The 23082-nt window shown below is 41.4% G+C and overlaps 1 protein-coding gene across 1 annotated transcript in view; it reads right to left on the bottom strand.

The window, feature by feature from the left end:
- LOC146638695 (A disintegrin and metalloproteinase with thrombospondin motifs 2-like) overlaps positions 1 to 16407 on the bottom strand; it is a 147056-nt gene extending 130649 nt beyond the window's left edge. Inside the window, exons 1-2 of the mRNA XM_085362212.1 lie at positions 16320 to 16407; positions 14328 to 14734 (exon numbers count right to left, since the gene is read on the bottom strand). Coding sequence (XP_085218338.1) covers positions 14328 to 14734; positions 16320 to 16407 — 495 coding nt within the window. The remainder of the gene's footprint in view (positions 1 to 14327; positions 14735 to 16319) is intronic.
- Between the last annotated feature and the right edge of the window lie 6675 nt (positions 16408 to 23082).

The raw sequence follows: 23082 nt of genomic DNA on the forward strand, positions 1-23082 counted from the left end.
AAGGAGCTTGACGTGTGGGGGTTGACGGACACTTCAGCCGAGCAGATTTGTTTTAATCTGATGATCATATTCAATATACTGACAATCGTTTAAATTTAAAGTAACTGATCGGGATATAAGCTTTCTAGCTGTAAACATTTCAAAAAAGCAGAATTTAATTGATTTATGATGACAGGGTTTTTAAAAATATACTATCTGCTTGCAGTTTAACCAGTTCTTTTATCTAGTGCTCAAAAAAATTAAGGGAAGTTATTTTTTGGTGTAATTTTAAATCCAGCCTTCATGAGTTTTTCCTGGTAGTTTGAAGGTTCTGCACTGTATCTTAGCTGTTTCTAGGACTGTGCTCTTCTGGACAGAGGCCTCTAATGTTGTGGCTGGAATCTGCTGAAGCCAGTCTTCCAGTATTTGGGTTAAAGATCCTAATGCTCCTTTACCACTGGGACCACCTTGGACGTTAACTTCCACATTCACTCCAGTTGTTCCTTGAGCCCCTGGTACGTCTCTGTTGTCTTGTGCTCCTTATTCCTGATGTTGCTGTCTGCTGGGATTGCCACAGTTACAGATGTGGTTTCACCACTATGTCTGCTTGGTTGGCCAGTAGCTACTTGGCTGTCTGGAGCTTGAAGTCTCACGGGACTTCAGTGCTTGTCACATTTAGCCCCCTTTGATGGTGTCTCCCATCATAAATTGGGGAATTCTAGTCTGTATGCAGCACAGATGTTTGTGTACACTGTCCCAGCGACTTGATTGTGCCTTTCAGTGTTTGTGGTCCCAGTCTGCATCATATATCTTGCTACTGTATGCAGGACTGTCTCTGGGGCCCCGTTACATAGTCTGCAATTTGGGTCCTGTTGGTTGTTGGTAGACTTCTGCCTCTGTGGATTTGGTGTTTAGGCGCTGTTCTTTCTCTGCCATGAAATGAGCCTCTGTGCTGTCCTTTAGGCCGACATTTTCTATCCACTGGCAGGATATCTTGATGTCAGCCACTGACCTTTGTACATCTTTAGCATGGTTCCCACTTGTTTGTGGGATACCCAGATACTTGAAGCTCTCCTGTATACCTGCTACTCTGCCTTCTGGTAACTCCACACCCTCAGTCCAGATTACATTTTCTCTCTTTGCAACCCTTAGGCTACACTTATCCAGTTCAAATCACATTCCAAAGTCCTGGTGAGATGGATCAGTGACTTAGTGCCTCAATCATTCCTTTGCATATAGCTTGATGTTATCTACTGTATGTACAGGAGACCACTTATGGTCACTTTACTCCTGAATCTATATCTATATTCACATTTGGGCTTACGAGGCTGAGGCCTAAATATCAGGGACAGTGCATCACGTTGGTATATTCCATACTTGATGGCAACTTGTGCACTTGCCTTGTAATTGTCCTCTAGTGATGTCCCACTGAGTTTCTGATAAATATTATTAGTGCACTATTAACCTTGTACAGTGCCAAGGACTCCAATATTCATGTGTGAGGCATTCAGTTGTAGGCGTTCTTGAGGTCAGTCTAGGCGGTGCTCAGGTGGACTGCCTGGTTTTAAAGTCCTTGCATATGCTTTATCGACCAGGACCTTGTGGTTTGGCCTTCTGGCACTTTAGACCCCATGCCTTTCTGAGCTATGCCTATGTCTTGACTCATGTCTACTCAGCTTGGTTGCTGCAATTGCTGAGGGGAACTTCCATCTTGTGGAGAGGCAGATAATTGGCCAGTAGTTTGATGGTGTCGTACCCTGGATCAAGATTGTTCTACTCTGTGTTAGCCAGTATAGATAACTACCTACTGTTAGCAGCCCTGTTATTTGTGCTGCCAGGTAATCATGGAGTGCTTCTTTAAGATTCTTTAGCCAGTAGGTGTGGAGCTTGTCAGGTGCTGTCCAGCTCTTCAAAGATTTATTGTTGGATGTCTGGCTTTGTGATGTTGACTGGCTCTTGCTCTAGGAGGTTGCTGTGGTCTGCTCTGTGTGATGCATCTTTCTGTCAGATGTTTTTCTAGTAATGCCTGGTTTCAGCTCTGGGTACGTCTGTTCTTGTGCTATTTTTCCCTTGTAGCTGAGCGATGGATGATCGGAAAACAGGCAATTTACTCTTTTGGCCTCTGCTTCTCTGGTCTATCACTTTAGCCAAGTGGCCAGAGCTGCAAATCTTTCTTTTTTTAGAGCCTCAGTTATGAACATCTTCTTGCACCTCCTTTTCATCCAGGACCTACTTCTCAGGACACCTTTCTGCACGTCATTTACCCAAGTAATATCCTTGATTTTGGATTCCAGCCCTATATTCTTAATGGGGGGCTTCCTCTATGCATAATCATATACTATTATTAATGTGTCAGTGGCATATACAGTTCAGTAAATAATTCTTTGATCTCCTGCAGAATTTGTAAGCTTGCGCTTACAAAGAAATGATCAATCACTATCTTTTATGGCAGTCTAATTTTAATGGGGAGCACCAACCAAAAATCCAGAAAAAAAAGCACATCAGATTTTGGCCAAGATCTTCATCCTCAGCTTATGCCAAACATCAGAATTCTTTGAGTCAAAGAGCGTGACTCAAATAACCACTCATTGCAGTCAAGGTTTGTGTGTTTGAGAAGAGCATCTCTTATCTATGGAAGCCCGTTTCCGCCACTAAAAAAAAAAAAAAGCTAGTATCCATAACTCGAAATTTCGAGTTATTTTCTCAAAATTTCGAGTTAGCTCTGCCAATCAAAAATATACGTGAATGAGGTCGCTTTCTTGTTACCCGGAAGCATATGGCGCAGGACCGCGCACTCAAAAACGGATCCCAACAAATTAAAGTATGTTTGCTGATAGTAACACCATGTGATTCAGCTAATAACACAGGGATTTCATCATTTGTGAAGCCAGGCTGAAAACACTCAGCAATCTGTGCATTCACGACTGGATGTAATACCGGTAGCTTAGCTGTAGCATTTGTAGCTGAGGGCTTCAGCTTCCGGGTAACATGGAAATGACGTCATTCACGTAGATTACTGATTGGCAGCGCTAACTCGAAATTTCGAGTTGCTTTTCTCAAAATTTTGAGTTAATATGTCGAAATTTCGAGATAATAACTCGAAATTTCGAGAAAAAAACTCAAAATTTCGAGATAATAACTCGAAATTTCGAGAAAATAACTCGAAATTTTGAGTTATGGATCCTTTTTTTTTTTTTTTTAGTGGCGGAAACGGGCTTCCATACTTATCTCTTCATGTTGAACCTTGAAGTAGATGGCCTACAGCAGCAGAGCACCACGCTGGGTGCCACTCCTGTCAGCTAGAAACAGGAAACTGAGGTTACATTTCTCATGGACTTGCCAAAACCGGACAACAGACTCTGCCTTATGTCAGTGCTTCGGGGTGCTAGTGGTGGTGTAATGGTGTGGAGGGATATTTTATTGGCCCACTCTGGGCCTCATTGTACCAACTTAGCATTGTTTACATGATGTGTTATCTAACAAGATAACACATCATGTCACAAAGCTAAGATTCACTCTAATTGGTTTCTTAAACATGACAGTGAGTTCACTGAACTCACATGGCCTTCACAGCTTCCAGATCTCAATCCAACAGAGCACCTTTGAGATGTGGCAGTTTTATAATATAATGCAAGTAAAAAAAATAAACTAATAATAATAATAATAATAATAGTAAATAAAAATAAACAATAGGGCGTTGGGGGAGAATTTTTCTGAGATTAGAGTCAGAAACTTATGAGAAGAAAGAAAACAATGAATGGGTGGAAGGATTTTGCTTGATACACAATCCATAAAAAATGCACTCTACCTCATCAACAGTGACTCCATTTGTCATTCCCTGTTTGAATTAGTGGGTTTAATTTCACTGAATCATTTATATTATTTTTCTTGGAAATGTTAAATATGAGAGTACATTTGACTTTTCTTTCCTTGGTAATTTTTTAATTTTGTTTTTAGCCATGAACTTACTTGTTTAAGCTCGAATAATACTCATGAGTAATGACAAAGTATTGCTTTTCTCTCACATTCTCTGCCTTGCTCTGTATTATCTGTATTGATAATAATAATAATAACAATAATAATAATGATGATGACGCTTTTGTTGTTATTCCATCTCAGATGTTGTTTAAACTTCTTTTTAATCCTATTAAAACCTACAGCAGCTGTTGATAAGGTGCATGACCCTGTCCCTGATTCAGAGGATGCATTCAGCCTAACAATGCAGTTGCCAAATCTCACACAGTGCTTTACATGGTCAAGGTCATCTCAAAGTCTCCATTACATCTTGGCAAACAGATTACATAATTGTAAGGCAGTATCCAAAGCTTTCCCTGTACATGTTGGCAGATGATCAGTCACAGTGATCAAAGCACTAGATGTGTTTCTTTGTTTTTGCTGCTCCACTCCAGCCCCCACAGAGTCAGTTATTAGAATACAATATATTATTATATAATATATTACATATGCTGGTACTGTAACAATTCCCGAGATCCTCATACACTGGCAAAAAACCCCAAACCTAACATGCTGGGAGAGAAAAAGTGATTATTTTTCTCTTGCAGAAAACAAAAACAGGAAGCCTTAGTAAGATGAGGAGGGTGTGAGTTTCTGTTTTGAGGTGCGATTCTTGCCGCTTAGCTGCCTGCTGCACCAAGCAAAATGTTTTTTGAACTGTAGATACTGTATGCCGACAGAGATGCAGACAGATAGACAAGATCTGTTTCGTTAAGGAACATGCAAACTGAAAACCAAAATGAGAAGGCACAATCCAACTAATACAAGCAGGCTGGCAGAAAACGCACACGCACGGACAGGAACTGTAAACATATATTATCTATGCTCGGTCAGAGTGTGTGAGCTTCTGGATGCAAGTAAGTGACCTCGGATTAGTCGAAACAATAAAAAGCCACAATTCTTCAAGTTAATTAAGACAGCCCCGTTCTCTATTCCTTCTTTCAGAGCACTGAGCAGGTGGTGATGGTTATGTCGTCGCTGTTGTTCTTGTTCAGGTTTGCGCACATTAAGATTCTGTTGAGCTGTGCTTCCCCCCCACCCCCGAGTTACTCTCATTTTCCTCCCTCCCCCACACTCCCTCCTGTCTGTCTCTTTCTCGCTCGCTCTCTCCCTCTCTCTCATGTTGTGTTTTGTTTGTGAGGATTATGTGGGGAAAACTTCCAGACAAGTGGAAGCTTTAAGACTACAAAGCCACCTGTGTGGTGGCTGGGAGGTAAAACAGTGTGGCCGCTGGAGACTTGGGTCAGGTCAATCAGGGGAGGCAGGCAGAAGGCTTGTTAAGATGCTGAAACAAGTAAAGGATGTCTCGTCCTGTTTCCAAGATCCTCCTCGGAGGCTGCTGGGACCTACAGAACTGCCGATGTGGCCAACATCGATCAGCTTCCTGCAGCCTGTGGGGCTGGCTGGCTAACTGAATGTCTGTCAAGCTGATGGTGGCTGTCCAGCAGGCAAGAAAACATTTCCAAAAATGCTCATTTCTTCTGAATTGCATTTTTTATTATTCATTTTTATTGTGCTTTCACTTAGCTCGTCTTAACTTGATGGTCAGAATTCAATTTAGTTTTATCCCTGCATTTTTCTCCTCGTTGTAAGAAACTGGGCGTGACAGGCTTAATTTGTTTATCTTGATCCTGAAATGCTCTTTGTCCAGTCAAGTGGTACAACTCTGGATCATTGTCACTGCCTGAAATGACATGCCTGATTGCTGACAGCCTATCCCAGCTGTCATAAGGTGAGAGAAGCGGTCACCCTGGACAGGTCGCCAGCCCAGGGCACATAATGGAAACAGGAAATCCCAATACCATTAGCCATATTGGTTCTGGCTCCAGGAGGCTTCACTCTTGCACTGCAGCCCTGAACTTCACCTGGACTTACCTGGCGGCGGCGCATGTGAGAACACAAATGTCTGAGGCAATTTCTAACTGGCAAACTCACTAATGCAAAGTCCAGATCATGTTGTATTGCTTCAAAGAGGGAATAGCACAGCAAATTTTTCAGAGACACAAAACTCTATGTATAGAGTTTGCAGAACAATATGATAATAAAAGTTAGAAAACAGGTTTCACCAGAGCAACTAATGAACTTATGCTATGATAATATATATTATGGATACACTTGTGATTTTTATTATGATAACTCCTGTTTTGGGTCTGTGAACATCTACCTTGTGAATCAGTGGAACAGTTCTGCTTCGGCTGTTGAGTTATGGCAGCTAAACTTTACCCTTAAAAAAATTCTCCCATAGATTTCCACTCGGGATTCACTGAGTGCCTCGTCTCTCTCTTAAAATGTCTCCAACGAAGTGCCTTATTTCATCCCCACTGCCACGTCATTTGAGCTTATTTTACCAGGTTTCGGCATATAAAAATAACTCTCTGTAATCATGACATCACAGAGGTGATTCCCTTAAAAATCACCTGGGGTTCCACTGCGTTATTTTCCTCGGTGAATCCTGTTATTTCAACCACTCGAACAAACCTAGAGCTCCGAGGCAGCCAGCGCTTTGTGAATGACAGAGAGTGAGGGGAAAGGACGGCAAGGGGGCTGGTTAAGTGCACTGAGTGAGTGGCAGTAATCACAGCTCTGGTAAAAGCACTCATTTGCTCTGTGTTGCATTCCTCAGAATGGGCCTCCTCTCCATCTGATTCTAGCTCTCTTTCCCTCTGCTTCTCTCTCGATCTGATAATAGCTCTAGATTGAGTAATTGTGTGTTTGAGTAGCGCTACACTGTAGGGTGGAAACCTGCAATCAGATACTGAGAACACAGTTCTCTCTCTCTCTGTCTCTTCATTCATACCATGCCTCAGCAGTCTGGCCTCTCCACACCCAGCCCTCCCTTCAGCCCTGCAGTTCCTGCAGGGCTCACCCCTATGCTTCGTTTTTTTTCTCCCTCTCTTTCTACACACAGCTTAGTCTACACAGCCAGCGAGGGCCGGGGTCAATAACAGCTGTGCGCCGTGCTGTAATTGATGTCATCATTTCAATTTGAGCTGATTACAGTTGAGAGCTGCTTATCGTGTGACCCGGGGTGGAATAACATGCTGTAGGGCCCAGCGAGCTGTCACGCCTGACCAAGCTTAACTGCTGGACTGGATGGATGGATGAGTTGGCTCAGCCCAGGGCTTCCTTCTCTATTGACTTCTAATGCAGAGGTAATGACTGAGTGCATTACAGGGGCATGGCTGGCGCAAGTGTCTGTGTCGCTGGCATTTAATAGTTCTGGGGCTATTATTGTGATAGGCCTGCCCCTCTGTCAACACTCTCTCACATGATTACCCCTCAGTTGGCACAGAGCTGGGTGCATGTGAGTGTGTACTCCCATACTGTATGCATGTGTGTGTGTGTGTGTGTGTGTGTGTGTGTGTGTGTGTGTGTGTGTGTGTGTGTGTGTGTGTTTAGAAGCTAAAACTTTACCATCTTTAATACTTAAGGTAGAACAGTAACAACGTCAGTTGCATTGAATTAATACAATGATGTATTTTTTCATAGTATGTAGTATTTGCAAGGAATGTGCCAACTCCAAGCATCCACCCACAGAAAATAAATAAATAAAACACCTGTCAGTGCTTTGGCATTTCTCCTTGCAGTTCATATCTGAGTCTTTTCAATGAAAACACCAAAATAACACTGCCGCCTTCCGGCATTCCTGCTGTGTACTAATAACACACATGAACAGACTGCGGCACACAGCCACGCATAAATACGGCACATTAGAATCTAGAAAGGGCTACGCCTTCAGGACTAATTATCTGCTAATATAATTATAGCCACTTTATGAAAATACTACACATAAAATATCTTCTAGTTAGTAAGATCTTGAGCTTGCTGTTAACACAAACAGCGGGCACTGCCCTTAACCCCCAACACCACTTGTGCGATCAACACTTAGGAGCAGAGCTGCTGCTAAAAACAGACAAAGCCCGCTCACTAAAGGAACACTGCCTCTTACTGTCTCCTTCCTTTTTGCCGGAGCTCTGAATCTGTGGGTGTTGGGGAGCCACATTCTTTTTCTTTCTCTTTCTCTGTCATTTCCCTGACTCTTTTAATACCTTCATTAGGAGGGCTCTCCTGTTTGCTGCTACCGCTGCTGGCCAAAAAACACGAGACAGAGAGAGAAGTGAGGGGTGGAGACAATAAGAGAAATGTGTGCAGTAGTTTTTGTCATGCAAAGAGGTAAAGATGGTTCAGATTAAAAAATTTTTTTTTTCATTTTACCATTTGCTTGAGCATTTGACTGAATTGCAAAGGTGTGTTTTCTGTTGTGTTTATGAGGTATGCAACATATATCCTATCTGTGGAAATGTGGGTTCTGTTATCCAGGTGTGTATCCACCTTGATTTTAGGAGAAAAAGCCAAGATGACAGGTAACTCACTTCCTCTGTTAAAGCCTTTAGGATCGCTTCTCATACTCCCAGATTTTTGGCCTACCCAGACCCTCTGTTCCCACAGTAGACTATAGCTGACACCCCATTTGTCACAACATGCTGATTACCTGAAGCAGAAAGCCTCAAACTGGAGATAAATATCTGCATTTGCCACGCTGCAGTCGCAGATTATATTTGTCTGCTAGTAGGACAAAGCATTCATCTCTCAATCTACCACAGTTTAAACATTATTCAAGCATTATCTGCTTTGTGACACGATTTGCTGCACAGTCTTGACATTACGGTTGGAGCTCTACCTGTAAACGGCTGTCTAAATATTCCACCGGGAATACTGACATATTTCTGATGGAATATGTCGATATTCCAGGTGGGGTATGTGGATATTTCACACTTTCAGTCATTTTACTCCATCATCTCCTGTCTGTCCATAATTTTTTTTTCTCTCTCCCTTCTTTTTATAAGATTCTTCTTGTCTTTACAAGCTTTCTCTTTAGTTGTTGTGTGTTCGCATTTATGCGTGCCAAACTTTAAATTTTAGAATGAACTGCTGCAGTGTAATCCTTGACCATTTCAGCCTGTGTGGCCACTTGAAAGACAGGGCCACTTCAAACTTAATAGTGTGCATAGAGCGCTCGCTCTGATTATTTGGTCTCATAAGCGGAGCTCATCGAAAGCAGAATTTTATAAAAACTTAAAGAAAAGCATTACTAGGAAAGAAAAATTAATTTATATGATGTACAAGCCTCCCAAGTGGAAATTACTGCATCTCTGGCTGACAGTTTACAAAGCTACCCTGTGTCAGTCCTCAGAATCTCAAGGTGAGAACGTTTTAATGGATAATTTTGTAATCCTCGATGTCCTATAACTGCAGGGGAAAAGGAGGTCCTCTGACCCTTGACCTTCCACAATCAGGCCAACACAGTCACAAACACGGCAGGAAAGCCACAAGTATGGCCAATCACTCTCACACATACACATAGACATTAACATGTCTCTATATGGAGTTCCAGTTTCTCACAGTTCATTTGTGTCTCAGAAAGTGTAAGAAAACTCCAGATTTTTGTTGTACAGTTTTTCATAAAACCGCTTTTATCTAAGCAAGTGTTTCTTCCTATTAAGGTCAAAGCTGAACCGTAAGCTCAGAGTGAGAGAGTTTTGATTTTTGTTAAATAATGATGACAAAATCTTAAATATCCATTTAGCACTTTCTTAACCACTTATCCAAATAAAGCGGAGCGGGCTGAAGCCTATCCCAGCTGTGCTAACACTGGACAGATTGCCAGACAATCACAAAGCTACTATGAAAGCATAGACACACCATTCACAACTACAGCCAATTTAGAATTGCCAGCTAACCTCATTGAGGCAACCAGAGCACCCGGAGAAAACCCGCATAGGCAGAGAGAGAAGATGCACCTCCTGCTCCGAGTGCCAACCACGGCACCACCTCGCCTTCAAATTTGAAATGTAAAGTAAGCAGCAGTCCCCAATATGTCCCTCTATCTTTGCAACAGCACAGCCAAAAAAAATCCTGGAACAATTCTTCTGAACCTCCAAACTCAAATACCGAATAAAGCCTTTCTGACATGGCTGCAGTCGGAGGGTTTTCCACTCATGCTGCTGCATACGTTAATCAGATAAAATCAAGACTGTGATTCTCTGAATTGTCAGATTTTCCTCCTCTAACAGGGATTATATTTGAAGACACAACATTTTCAAAGTCAAACAGGTAAACCAATAACCTGGCGCTTACATAGCCAGCATACACAAAAGCATGACCCTGAAACCACAACAATTATGAAGGGAATTATTTTATAAACCTTTTGCTTTTTTTTTTTACATGAAAAAATAAATAAATAAATAAATAAATAAATATATATATATATATATATATATATATATATATATACACACACACATGTATATATAAATATATATATATATATATATATATATATATATATATATATATATATATATATATATATATATATATATATATATATATATATATATAGATATAGATATAGATATAGATATATATCAATATATCAGTTTGGCTCCCATGAAACCTGCCTGCTGCGGTCTTCTTTTAAGAGAAATGAGAATTTCAAAGTTAAAAGAGCATTGTGCAAAGAAATGAAGCTTGATGTTTTTACAGCACCATAGTTGTATTTAAATTTCATTTAGAATGACAAATGCATGCATGCACACACACACACACTGCTCAGTTCTCACCATCTATGGTATTCTGCCCCATTTTTGCCTTTAAAAGAATTTAAGAGGTTATTATTATTATTATTGTTAGCTTTGGTTTAAGTTGTATTTTTTCATTTAAACACTACCTTTTCCTTTTTGTAATCGCGCTTCCCTTACCACACTCCTGGGTCATAGCCAGCTAAAGGTTCTTGGTTGTGAATGACAACAGAGGGCAGAAGACACTCTAACCAGGTGTCTGGGTCAATAAAAAAAGAAAGCGGAGGTATTATTTGGTATTTGGTATTTATTTATTTATTGTCATTGTCAAGAACAATGAAATAGCTGGGCAAAGATGTCCTGCGCGGCTCTTCTGGCTTTAAAAAAGACGGATGTGGGCACAGCTAGGCAGAACTTGGCTGTATTTCTTGGCATGGGAGATAGGTTGTAAGAATTGATTAGTAATGATGTGAGTTGTTCAAGGGCAGAGAGAAACAAATTAAATCTAAGCAGACAGCCTCACGTGATTATTAAAAAGGCTTTTTCTTCTCTTTTTCTTTTGACTCTTTCACGTGTTACCTACAACGCTGACATCAATACTGCAAAAGAAGATACGATTTTTAAACGATTCTTAAGCCTGTCTTGAGAAGTCTTTTCATTTAGTTTTATACTCCAAAACACTTTGTGTCATTACTTGAGGGCTAAAATATATTTTAGTGCATTTCAAATCTATGTATGTTTTATATTTTATGTATACTGCTTACATTCTTGAGTTAATGTGTAACTGAAAAGCAACAGGACATAAAAGTGGACGGATATTATTTTTTAGTGAGGAGACTGACAGACAGATATGTGGATACTGAACATATCACAGACAATGCGTATGAAATACTGCAATATAATATCCACTTTTGGTGACAAAAAATATTATTCAACTTATTTATGATTATGCTGAGTCTCTCATATCACTTGATTATGATAAGAGAAAGTTCTTGGGCTGGTTTAATACCTAAAAGGTCCACACAGACGTGAGGGGCAGCACACAAATGCTCTAGTCTTTCCTTACATGCTGAAGAAGAAGAAGGATGCCCACAAGCACAGGAAAAAGTACACATGGCACAGCAGAAACTACATGAGGAAGATGGTGACTAGTGCTGATGCCCCGATTCACTGGCAAGAAAAGGCAGTAAGAGTCAGCTATGTAAGTATTTTGCATTGTTACCCTGAAATAGACATTAGAAAAGATGTTCATGCAGGATAATTAGATATAATGGCTTAAACTAATGTAATGAAATAAGGTTGGTTTAACGTTAGCGGGCTACTCAGCAACAATCCCAGCATTTCTGTCTGTGTCCTGTTAACAAAATGTAACGTTAAGCTGTCGAATAAGCAGTCTGCCACCACAATGTCGGTGATGTAAGATGAATAATCAAATTAGTGTTCATCTAAAATCACCAAAATTAGTAAATTGGTGTGAAACTCGATATTCAGAATTGTGTACTTCTTCTGGTATCTGTACCAACGACTAAATTTCTGGTATGATGACGTCCCTGTGAGTTACTACTGTTTATAATACCAGTGGAGTGTTCAGGAATTCATCCATGCAGATTAGGGATTTTTCTAGTGACTAATTTATTAGTCGTTTAAACAATAGAAAAAAATGTGACTAGTTGACTAGTCTAAAAGACAGAAAACTGTCAGACTGAGCAAACTTTAAATGGAGGTAGTTGCACACTAAAGGAACCTGTGTAGTTTGTATTTAGGATATATAGATATATATATACGATTAAAGATGTTCCTCGTGAATCAGATCATGTTTAAAATGTTACTGAAACGTGCTAACTCACTATAGCAGTGCTAGCAGCAGTAGCTGTGGTTTATCTCATGTTAGCAGCCACACGTCGGTACGGAATATGGTTACATGCCCCTTTAGCTGCTTGATTATATCCCGGTTTATCCTGATACACCATACAGCTGATCCTATTTTACATCGAACACTGCAAAGAGCCCAAACAACAGCACTGTTAGTACGGATGTCGCCTTTTTCCTTTCCTTTCCTCTAACTTCACTTCAGACAAAGTGAGTGAGAGATGCTTGTTTTATGCAGGTGTAGCGCAAAGGCAGTCCACCTATACCTGCAGAGAGTGTTTTCTGTCAATGTGGGCAGTGTCACAAGTATGTGGTACAACCAGTTTGTGGTCCACTCTTGGTCTGTTCACCAGCCGCGAAGAAGAGCGACGTTATAACATGCAAAGATCTGAAACCGAGTGTTCAAAACACTTAAAAGTGTCCACTGCAGCCACTCTCTGTGCTTTTCATGCTGTATTTTTGATTTTTTCATCACTCCCTTCACTTTTCTGCTCCACTTTTTAACCACTCAGCATTCCACCAACACATAGGTTATCCATGCCCAGCAACATGCAACTGGTATTTTGAAGGACTACAAGGAAGTACGTTTGCAGAAACCCATCTCCATGTCCACACAGAGACACGTATGCAAACAGACACATTTGTGGGACCATAAATTGCACTAGACGGACCTGCCATGGTCTAGTTGACTATCACATCCTGAATGTGGATAACATGGGATTTTGTTCCCCATTTCTTACTATGGACAGATCAAGATTATATCAAAAAAAAAAAATCAAAATCCATGCACACAAGTAGCATGTTTAAATAAAAGAAAGCAGTGCGCTCAACAAACCAATGATCAGCACTGGCTGATCTGTTATGTGTAACCAGCTACACTGCGACAGTAATCTTTATTAGAAATTGCCAAAAGGCTCTGAAATGACAGTCTGGAGCAAGCAGCAACAGCAGTGAGTTGCCACTGGCTGGTGTCAAGCTAAGTGGGCATGTCAGGCCTATGCTGTCCTGGCACCTTGCCTGCTCTCTCAGTTGCTCGCTCAGTCCCTAGTGTCCCCAACCCTAAACGGATCCAGTTGCTGTTGCTCAGCTCCAGTGGGGGGCCGATCTGGCTGACTAACAAACCCTTTTTTCTAATGAGGAAAACTCCTCCCCAAATCTCATCAGCGCCTGTGCAAACCCCCATGTGCATATTTCCTCATATTTGCTTGCCTATTTTCTTCCGCCCCGAGGCATATCTTTCACACTTGTCCATTCCACCTCTTCCCCGAGCACCGGTCTCCATCTTTCTGCGTCGTCTCATTTCGGTTCCTGTGCACAGTTTTCACACCGTCTATATCTCACTTCTCTCCCTTACTGACAGCCATTCACCAACTGTTTGCCGTCTCCTTTCTTTTTTCTCTATTCATCATCAGCTCTATTAAAAGCATTTACAATTTGAGCTCTTTGAGCAACTGTTGTGCAACCAAAATATTTTGTGGTGGCTATTTAAATTTGAATGCTGTTGTAGTGTTAGCGACTTGTCCACACCTTCTGTATCTATGTATTACAAGCCTGCTAAATGCTATTTTAATAGCTGAAGTAGTGATAAATAAAGAGGTTATCTTTGAAACATCAGTAATCCCTCCTTTTCCTCTTTGCATGACTAAACTAAAAGAGGCAAGAGGACAGAGGGATGAAAACATGACTCAGGCTTTTCTCAGGGCAGACCTAGTGTTGAAGCTTGTTTAGAGGACACCAGGCAGAGCAGGATGGTTGACCCCACGAGTGCTTGTGAGGATCAAATCTTTTATGATCAGCTCTATCCATTCCCTTGTGTCTCCTTGTGTCATTTTGTCCACAGACAACTTTTCAGTCACGAGAGAAGAGCACAGGTCACACACTTACCAGGCCATCACAATTGCTGATCGCCACAGTGGCTCCTGGCCTGTCTGTGATGTCACCCACATACAAGCATTCATCGTGCAATGGCTCAGAGTACCGGATGCTGTCGTTGTCATCATGCCACTCCATCTTGGCTCCGGGTGCAACCAGCCTGGCATTGTGGCGCAGACGTAAGTGGAACTCCCGGCCGAAGATGGTGACGTTGTAGTAAAGCCTCTCCTGAGGGGGCACAGCTCCTCTTGGTCCTTCCCACTCATCATTGCCTTCTCCTACCTCCCTCCTCCGGCGCCTACGGGACTGCCCTCCTGCCATGCTGCCAGCCGAGACGGCGTGTGACAAGAAGCGGCCCTCTGCGTCCACACTGATCGGCCTAACCAGTCCATACTCCCCCAGGATGTGCTGCAGGGAGTCTAGGAAAAGGACAGGTAAGTTGGGTGGGAGGGAGGAAGGGAATGAGACAAGAGAAGGTGAAAGATGGTAAAATGCACAAATGTGGGAGGCAGTCAAGAGGGAGAAGTAGAAAATTTAAAAAAACAGCACAAAGAGGAGGGTACGTCATGGGTGAATAATGGGGGATAAATAGTGGGGAAAATCAGGAGTCATGGGAATGGAAAAAAAGAGGTGGGGGGAGGAAAAAAGGGATTAGGAAAATGTCAAGTTTGGCAAGGAATTATTTATTCCTTATTCCAAGCTGCGGTAAGGGTAGCACAGTGATAAATAAAAAGTGAAATCAGTAACCTTTCACACACACACACACACACACACACACACACACACACACACACACACACAGCCCCACCCATGAACCTAGAGGCGACCCCCGTGCTCGGCAGTTTGCGTTTGGAAACGGCAGCCTCAGCAGTGCACGCTGCGCTCCTGACACCTTCTGTTGCCCTTCCACCATCAACGGGAAAGTCAGTACAAGATCAAGGTGCTAATTGCTGCTTTATCACGCTGTTATATCACCCACAACCTGCTCAAACCGAGAATAAACAGAAAACCTCTATTAAAAACAACAACAACAAAACTGATCCAGTGGCTCAGATCCCCCCCCCTCAGCCGCTTCTTATCAATATGAACTGAAATGCATCTGTAACCACTGTTCTCATGATCATCAATATCTATGATTAAGTGATTATATTTAAACTGTTCGTACAGATAAGTATAAGACACACGTTTTTAACTGATATCAAATGACGATTTCTAAGATTAGAAAGCTCTTTCTCTTTTAGTGACATGTGACACTGACGTTACAGGTGCAACCTCGCAGCGCTCATACACTAACACATAGCCTGCACACACTGAGCCAAGGCCACTTTATGGTGTCAATGCCATTACACAGTCAAACAGTATGTTGCTGTCACCTTGTATATGGTCCCCGGATGCAGATCCACTTCTTTCTTTCTTTATTTTAATATTTAAGTATCCACCTATAACATCTAATTCATAAAGTTTGCAAACCGATAAAAGCCAAACACACAGTGTAAACATTTCTTCATCCTCCATGTTGGAGGAATGATTTGATAATAGTGTGATCAATAGGCTGACATCCGACTCCAGCGTCCTGTGACAGATCGATAGATGCGACAGCGGCCGAATCGGATAATGTTAGGCTACTTCCCTGCGAAATCCGACAGTAAACCGGTGCATCAGATGCCCTCTTACACCCCAGATAAAATTATACCCTGGACAGGGGGGGCAAATCACAACACTGCTTGCACCGCTGAGGGACCTTCGGAAAGTCCCTTTAAGCACCACAGCAGGACACGGGCTACAGAAGTTGCAAATGCGCACCACAATATCATTTGCAACAAAACTGCAAAAGCGTGGCAAAAATGAAACACAAGCAAGAAGCAGGACAGTGCCTCCCCGCTACGATGAGCTTCCACACTTCCAGTGAGCGCGCGAGAGCCCCCGCGCAGCCCAGCTGATAAGATATGATCAGATAAGAAGAACAACGTAAACACTGACCACGCTCAAGTGGACTCCACTCACCAACGCTACTGGCGATGTAAAGGCCGCTGGTGTGCAGCAGAAAGGCCGGTAGAATAATTAGGACAGTATATCCTGTTGAGAAACCCATGGCAGCTCCGAACTGCGCAGGTGAGAGAGTGGGACTCCGGGCTCCAGTGTGGTGAAGTTCCCCGCCTGGCGCGACCAGCCACGCCACGACAGCAACAGCACAGCAGCCCGCAACTAGACTGCCAAGTGCACCGGGAGAGACGGAGCTCTCCTCCCCTCTCTCTCTCTCTTTCTCTCTCTCTCCTCCTCCTCTCCGTCGAGGTCTCTCACTCTCGCTCGCTCACTCTTCTTCGCTCCCTCTCTCACTCAACTCTTCTTTCCGCTCTGTCTCTCCTTCTTTCTCCCAACTTCTCTCTTGAATTCTGCGTGCTCCCACTTTTTTTCTATTTCTCTTACCTCTGACAACTCTCTGAAACTACACACACACGCACACACAGAGACCGGCCGCCGGGAGTGTCTCCTCTGTGTGATAAGTGAGGATATGTGAGAGCGGTGGCTGTGCTGCGGCTGCACTGATGGACCGACAGACAGCTTTTTTTTTTCTTTTTTTTTTAAAGAAAAGAAAAGAAAGAAAAGAAAGAAAGAAATGCGCTTCATGGTACATCAAGCGCATGTCACAAACCCGAAGCATTGATTCTTATTTTTTATTTTTTACACTTAGACACCCTTTCCGGGACCATAACTGCTGTTAAACCCTGCACTCCACCGCACTCCGACGAGCTGCGAACCTCTTTGTAAACTTTGAATATTCCGTTAAGCTTTCTTGTTTTCAGTACGCAGCAGCGCCCCGCGTGGTGTGCTGGTAGAAATGCACTGAGTTTTGCAGGGCCCAAGGGTCCAATTTACAGCCAGCGAAAAAAAGAAGAAGAAGAAAAAAGAAAAGAGAGAAAAGAGAAGCCTTATAGCCATAACCTGCATTGCCCTCATTTAGCACATCATTTACCCTCGTTGACCACTAATCTTCAACTGTTGTAAACAGAAATAAGATGCATGACGTGAACTACAGAAACGAGGCAAACCATTTTTATTTCAAATTCCTTTTTTTCCCTTTTAAGAATAACATTAAGGAGAGGTAAATAAATAAATCTTTAAAATAACATCAAAATCAATTAATTTAATCTGCTGAGTCGCAAAATAAGCTTTTTTTAAAAAAAAATTTTAAGGCAGCAGATTTATTTATAGTCTTTAGTTTCTATTCATTTTTATTCTTGTGCCAAGATTTTCAAAGCAACAAAAAGCGATCAAAGAGTTCCAAAGATGCAAAACACTGTTTACTTAGTTCCAAATACTGCAAAACACATCAGATTGAAGTGCAAAACAATCAGCGTAATTATAATTGACTGTTCCTCCATGACATCATTAGTTTTAAAATATGATCATCTGACTAATATATGTCCTCCTCAATGCGGTCAAACAGCTTCTAACCTCAAGGGCATGGATTTTGGGGTGTGCTGTGGTGTCCTGCACTGGGATGTTGGCAGCAGATCCTTTGGGTCTTGTGGGACGGCTTCCCGCAGATGCTCGATCAAATTGGGATCTGGGGAGTTTGGAGTCTGGATCAATGCCTCGGGCTCTTTGTCATTTTCCTCAAGCTGTGCATGCCTGGGCTTTTTTTCCCCATATTCCAGCTTCACGCTGCACTTGAACGAGATGGCACAAGTTATTCATTTCACCTTTCAGCGCTTTTGCTGTTGTGGATGATCGTCTAGGTGTGTGTTTTGAGGAGGCTACAGTGATCCTGAGCAGGTGTTAAAAAATGGAATAATTGTGAAAAAAAGAATTACACCAAAGATCAACCAATAAATAAATAATACATCCTAGTTCTTAACTGACTTAACAGACAGTTACTTGTGGGACTCTCAGTACACACAGCTGATTTTTCTTTATGGAACAGAAAAACATATAGAGGAAAACAGATTTTTACAGAGGTAAAATAATCGGCCTGGATTGCTCTTGGAGTTAAGCCTGTACAGCTGCTTAAAGGTTACACATAACTTCAAATGACAGTATTAATCGTGCAATAGCAGAGATTTCCCACCTGTCTAACAGTAACCCTGTCAGTTGAGAAGGTGCTACTTGCTAGTTTGGAACAGATCTACTGTCCAACAATAAAATACCCCAAACAATCCTAACAATCAGTAGCCTAACCACCAGTTACAGTAGAGGCTTTCTTTCGCTGAGCCCCTCAGGCTGATCCAATAAAGCATCGTGCATAATTAGATGATGGTATTAATTACTCTTTCTGCAGAAGCTCAGTCAGTGTAGTGCTGCTTGGTTGCAACCTAGAGGCAGACAGTTTATGTCAGGTAAATAATGGGAAGCCACAGGAAAACTGAAAATTGTACATTTTTAACTTTTAAAAAAGTTAATTGTCTGAGTGGCCTTGCTATTAGCGTCTAAAAATGTAGGTTAATTAAAATAGCTGTTTTCCTGTTGTAACATTTTTTTTATTATAATATTTCAGATAAAAGGTTCTGTTTAAAACTGCTGTGAATCTGCTGCAGCTCTGCTCTAAATATATTGTTACCAAGGTTTTCTTAAATGCGCTTCATTGAGGAAATATACTCAGTATAAAGTAAGTCGACTTATATGATTTTGTGCCTTACCACAAATCTGAAATACGAATGATTCGTCTTCAGCTTTCTTTTTATACTTAACACATATATCACTGAGCCTCTGGCACTGGAGTGAAGTTCACTCTTGATGATTAATAAGTGCTGAACACAGAGCTGTATGGGTCAAATTCTATTAATGATACTGTAATTTCCAATCATTACAAATCGTGATATGAATTGACTTATACGCTTTTTCAGTTTTCCTTGGAGACACTTTGTTCGCTGTAAATTTCGGATGACTACAACATTCGAAAAAGTCACAGCTGCCTGACAAAACTGTCAGCTTCACAAATAAAGTTGCTTACTGTGAGCATTTTAGCATTCTAATTAGTATTTAGATCAAAGCAGTGCTGTGCAAATAGCCTCACAGATCTGCTACAGTGGCTTTTAGACTCTGATTTCTACAAAGATCTGGTAGCTAATTCCACACGCCACTGTGTGTGTGTCTGTGTGTGCTTATGTGTGTCAGCTTTAAACAAAAAGGCTTAAAGAAAGGAATTTGTTTACGTATCTCCAAGCTTATCAGAGGAATCTTGTTACCGATTAGTACGATGTACCGTGTCAGTCATAATTTGCCCAAATTTGGCTTTTCCCAGTATAGTAAAGGTGGTAATATACACTCACCAGACACTTTGAAACGTGCACTTTGCTAGTACTGGACTGTACTGGACCTATTTTTGCCTTCAGAACTGCTTTAATTCTTCATGGCACAGATTTAAGAAGATTGTGGAAGTATTCCTCAAAGATTTTGGTTCATATTGATATGATGGCATCACACAGTTGCTGCAAATCTGTCGGCTGCACATCCGTGATGCAAGTCTCCTGCTCCAACACATCTCAAAGTTACTCTATTGGATCCTGTTGGGGTTTTAGTGATCATGGAGGCCAATGAAATACTCAATGGTACGTTCAAGAAACTAATCTGAGATGATTTGAGCAGCATTTTCCAATCTTCTGTTGCTCAATTTTAGTGAGGCTGTTTGAACTGTATCCTCAGTTTCCTGTTCTCAGCTGACAGAAGTGGCACACTATGTGGTCTTCTGCTGCTGTTGCTCTGCTCCAGTGCTGGATGTGCTGTGCATTCAGAGATGCTTTTCCGCATACCTTGGTTGTAAAGAATGATAATTTGAGTTACTGTTTCCTTATGAGCTCAAAGCAGTCTAGCCGTTCTCCTCTGACCTATGAGATCAACAAGGCATCAGAGCACTTCCACTCACTGGATATTTTTATCTCTTTCAGACCATTTTCTGTAAACCCCAGAGATGGTTTTGTGGGAAAAACCCAGTATGAGCAGTTTGTGAAATACTCAGACCAGCCTATCTGGCACCAACAATCATACCACAGTCACAGTCGCATAAATCACCTTTTTCTCAATTCTGATGCTCGGTTTGAACTTGTTAACTATGTCTACATATCTAAACTCAATATGTTGCTATTATGTGATTGTCTGATTTAATATTTGCATTAAGCAGCAGTTGAACGGGTGCATCTAACAAAATGTCCAGTGAGTGAAGACCCAAGACGATTCTTTGGTTTGTTCCTTTGGAATCATGAGAAACAGAATTCTTTATTAATCCCAGGAAATTATGTGGTCACAGTTGCCCTATGATAGTAAATAACTAAACTAAAATAAATTATACAATATATTAAAAAGTTTCAAAATATAACAAAATAGTTCTAATTAAAATATCCCACCATTTTACACAAATTAAATATATCTAGAAATCTGGAAGACTGCTGATGAATGTCCACATAGTCACTGCCTTTGGTTCTGTTTGTGGTTTCCATGCTGTCTGAACTAGATTTTCTTATATTCCGTGTCTTTAGTTACACTGTAAAGAAGCAACTTCAAAATGATTATTCTAAAAAATAAAAATAAGAATAAAAAAGCTGAGCTAAACCAAAATGAATCTAAGGCCACCTCATATGTGTAAATGTTATTTTCTGAGCCTGAGAAATAGTGATGTAGGAAGAAACAGAAAAAGTAATGTTAACATTTCAGTGTCTTGCCGACATAGTCATGCAGTGCACTGCTTGAAATAATTAGGAAATAGTTTACTTTTGGCAGGACTGCTCACCCTGTCAACAGGATCAGTTAATGAGCAAAATTCATTGGGTAAGTTATTGTTATATGTAACATTGAAATGGTGTGTGTTTCAGATATGTTTCCTTATTATAATTACATCACAATATTAAAGATTTTTGTACGAGTATTCTGTACTGTTTCTATGTGAATAAAACATAATAAAGTGATGGCCATAAATGTACAGAAACGCCACTGAGGGTAGGAGAAAGGGCGGAGAGCAAGGATGAACAGGAGAGACAAAAAACAAATAACAAAACAAAACAAAAAATATGAAAAGGATTTTAAAGAAAACATCAAGGACACACGCACAAAAACAAAAAAAACCTTGTTACATCAAAAAGAAAAGCCAACAAAAAGTAACATGAGACATGTTAAGGTCAAAAAAGAGAAAGGATAGAGTAAGAGAAGAATAATGCAGACAGGGGGACGTATCTGGGCCAGCATGAAAGCACGCACATGTAAACACAGTCCAATTATACCTGGAGGTCTTCGCCATACAAACACACAGTGACCCTCTGCTGAGAGAGAAAGAGTGCGACTGTGTCAGTGTGTGTGTGTATTGCGCAGTGAGAGGTCATCTTTCACCAAGCATCACGGTTACACCTTGGTTCGCAGTGCCTGGATCTTCACAAGCCTGTTTGGGTACAGGGGAACACAGATGCACACACACAAAAATACCTCTTTTTCAGGAAAAAGCCACGCCCTGCTTTGCCTCGAGTTCCCACCATAACAACGCACATGTAAGCGTTCCCGATCTACACACCCTGCATGCCAGTCTGTGACCAGTGGACACCCTGCCTCCATATGAACACTTATGCCGTTACCCGCATATACCCACCACCCTTCACACCATCTCCTCCCACCCCTCGCTCCTGGTTACTTTGCTGTTGCCATGGAGATACCAAGCCCTGCACCTTGAAAAGTGCACTTCGAAGGAGTCGAGGAGAGACAGACAATAATATCCCTATTTCCAGACAAACAGACACACACACGAGCGCACAAACTCTTGTGTTTGTGGAGGTTATTATAACTAGGTTTGGCGGTGCCGGGGTTTGTGTGTGTGTGTGTGTGTGCAGGCCTATGTTTGTGTGTTTTTATGGGAGGTGGGTGTTCAGATGTCCATTGCCTGTGCATGTGCAAACAGATTGCGAGTGGAGAAATAGAGCTACATGGTCAGACGAGACAAGTGGAGAAAATCTGTTGTGTTCTCAACATGTTGCACTGTTTCAGGGCTTCATGCGTTTAATATAGATTTTAATTACAAATTGTTATATTAGATTACCCCTTCAAGTGTCTATTCCCCACTTTAATGAATTATGGTTATCCCCGGGTACTGGCATTCAAGTGAATCCTTACTAGATTATTAATACTACATAAAATCATTTAAAAATATATTCTGGTTTTTGCTCAAATTTGTGTTTTAGCAACTTGATTATGCTGCATGTGTTAAGGGCTATACTGAGTGAGCATATGCTGAAAAGTGTCCTGCAGGGCCACCATTGCCAGTCTCTCCAATGACTCCTGCTGTCCTAGCAAGGTCAGGCAGCAGGCCACCATGTGTCAGCATTTATTAGCATATCTTATGAATGCAAGGACAGGTGTTTCCAGCGCCTCAAAGAGGTTACATGATGAGACATCAAAGCCCCATGACAGCACATCAAGTCAAAGCCATGAACTCGGACACAGGTGTCTCCTGAAAGTCGATTGTCATAACTCTACATGGAAATTAATGTGTGATTGTATGCATTTGTGTATAAAAAGGCAGGTGTTAACAATGTATTGCACGTGTAAATACACTGGCTATCATATAAGTTCTCATAGCTTATAGTTGCATTTCATGTGTAGACTATGAGGAATATAATGGGTTATTGATGAACCCCAAAAGCCCAGAAGAAAATGAAAACTCACATCAATGATTTGATTTGCTTTGGTGCCACAGTTTGTCTGTACAAATACGCAGTGGAAGTAAAAAGGAAGTAAAAAAAAAAGACTGCACAGTCCTGTGGAAAACTAGCTACAGCCTTACTGCTTCCGC

The sequence above is a fragment of the Diplotaxodon limnothrissa genome, linkage group LG2, assembly GCF_057381915.1.
Source record: "Diplotaxodon limnothrissa isolate DT_005_m linkage group LG2, D_limnothrissa_male_GT1.1, whole genome shotgun sequence".
Lineage (NCBI taxonomy): Eukaryota > Metazoa > Chordata > Actinopteri > Cichliformes > Cichlidae > Diplotaxodon > Diplotaxodon limnothrissa.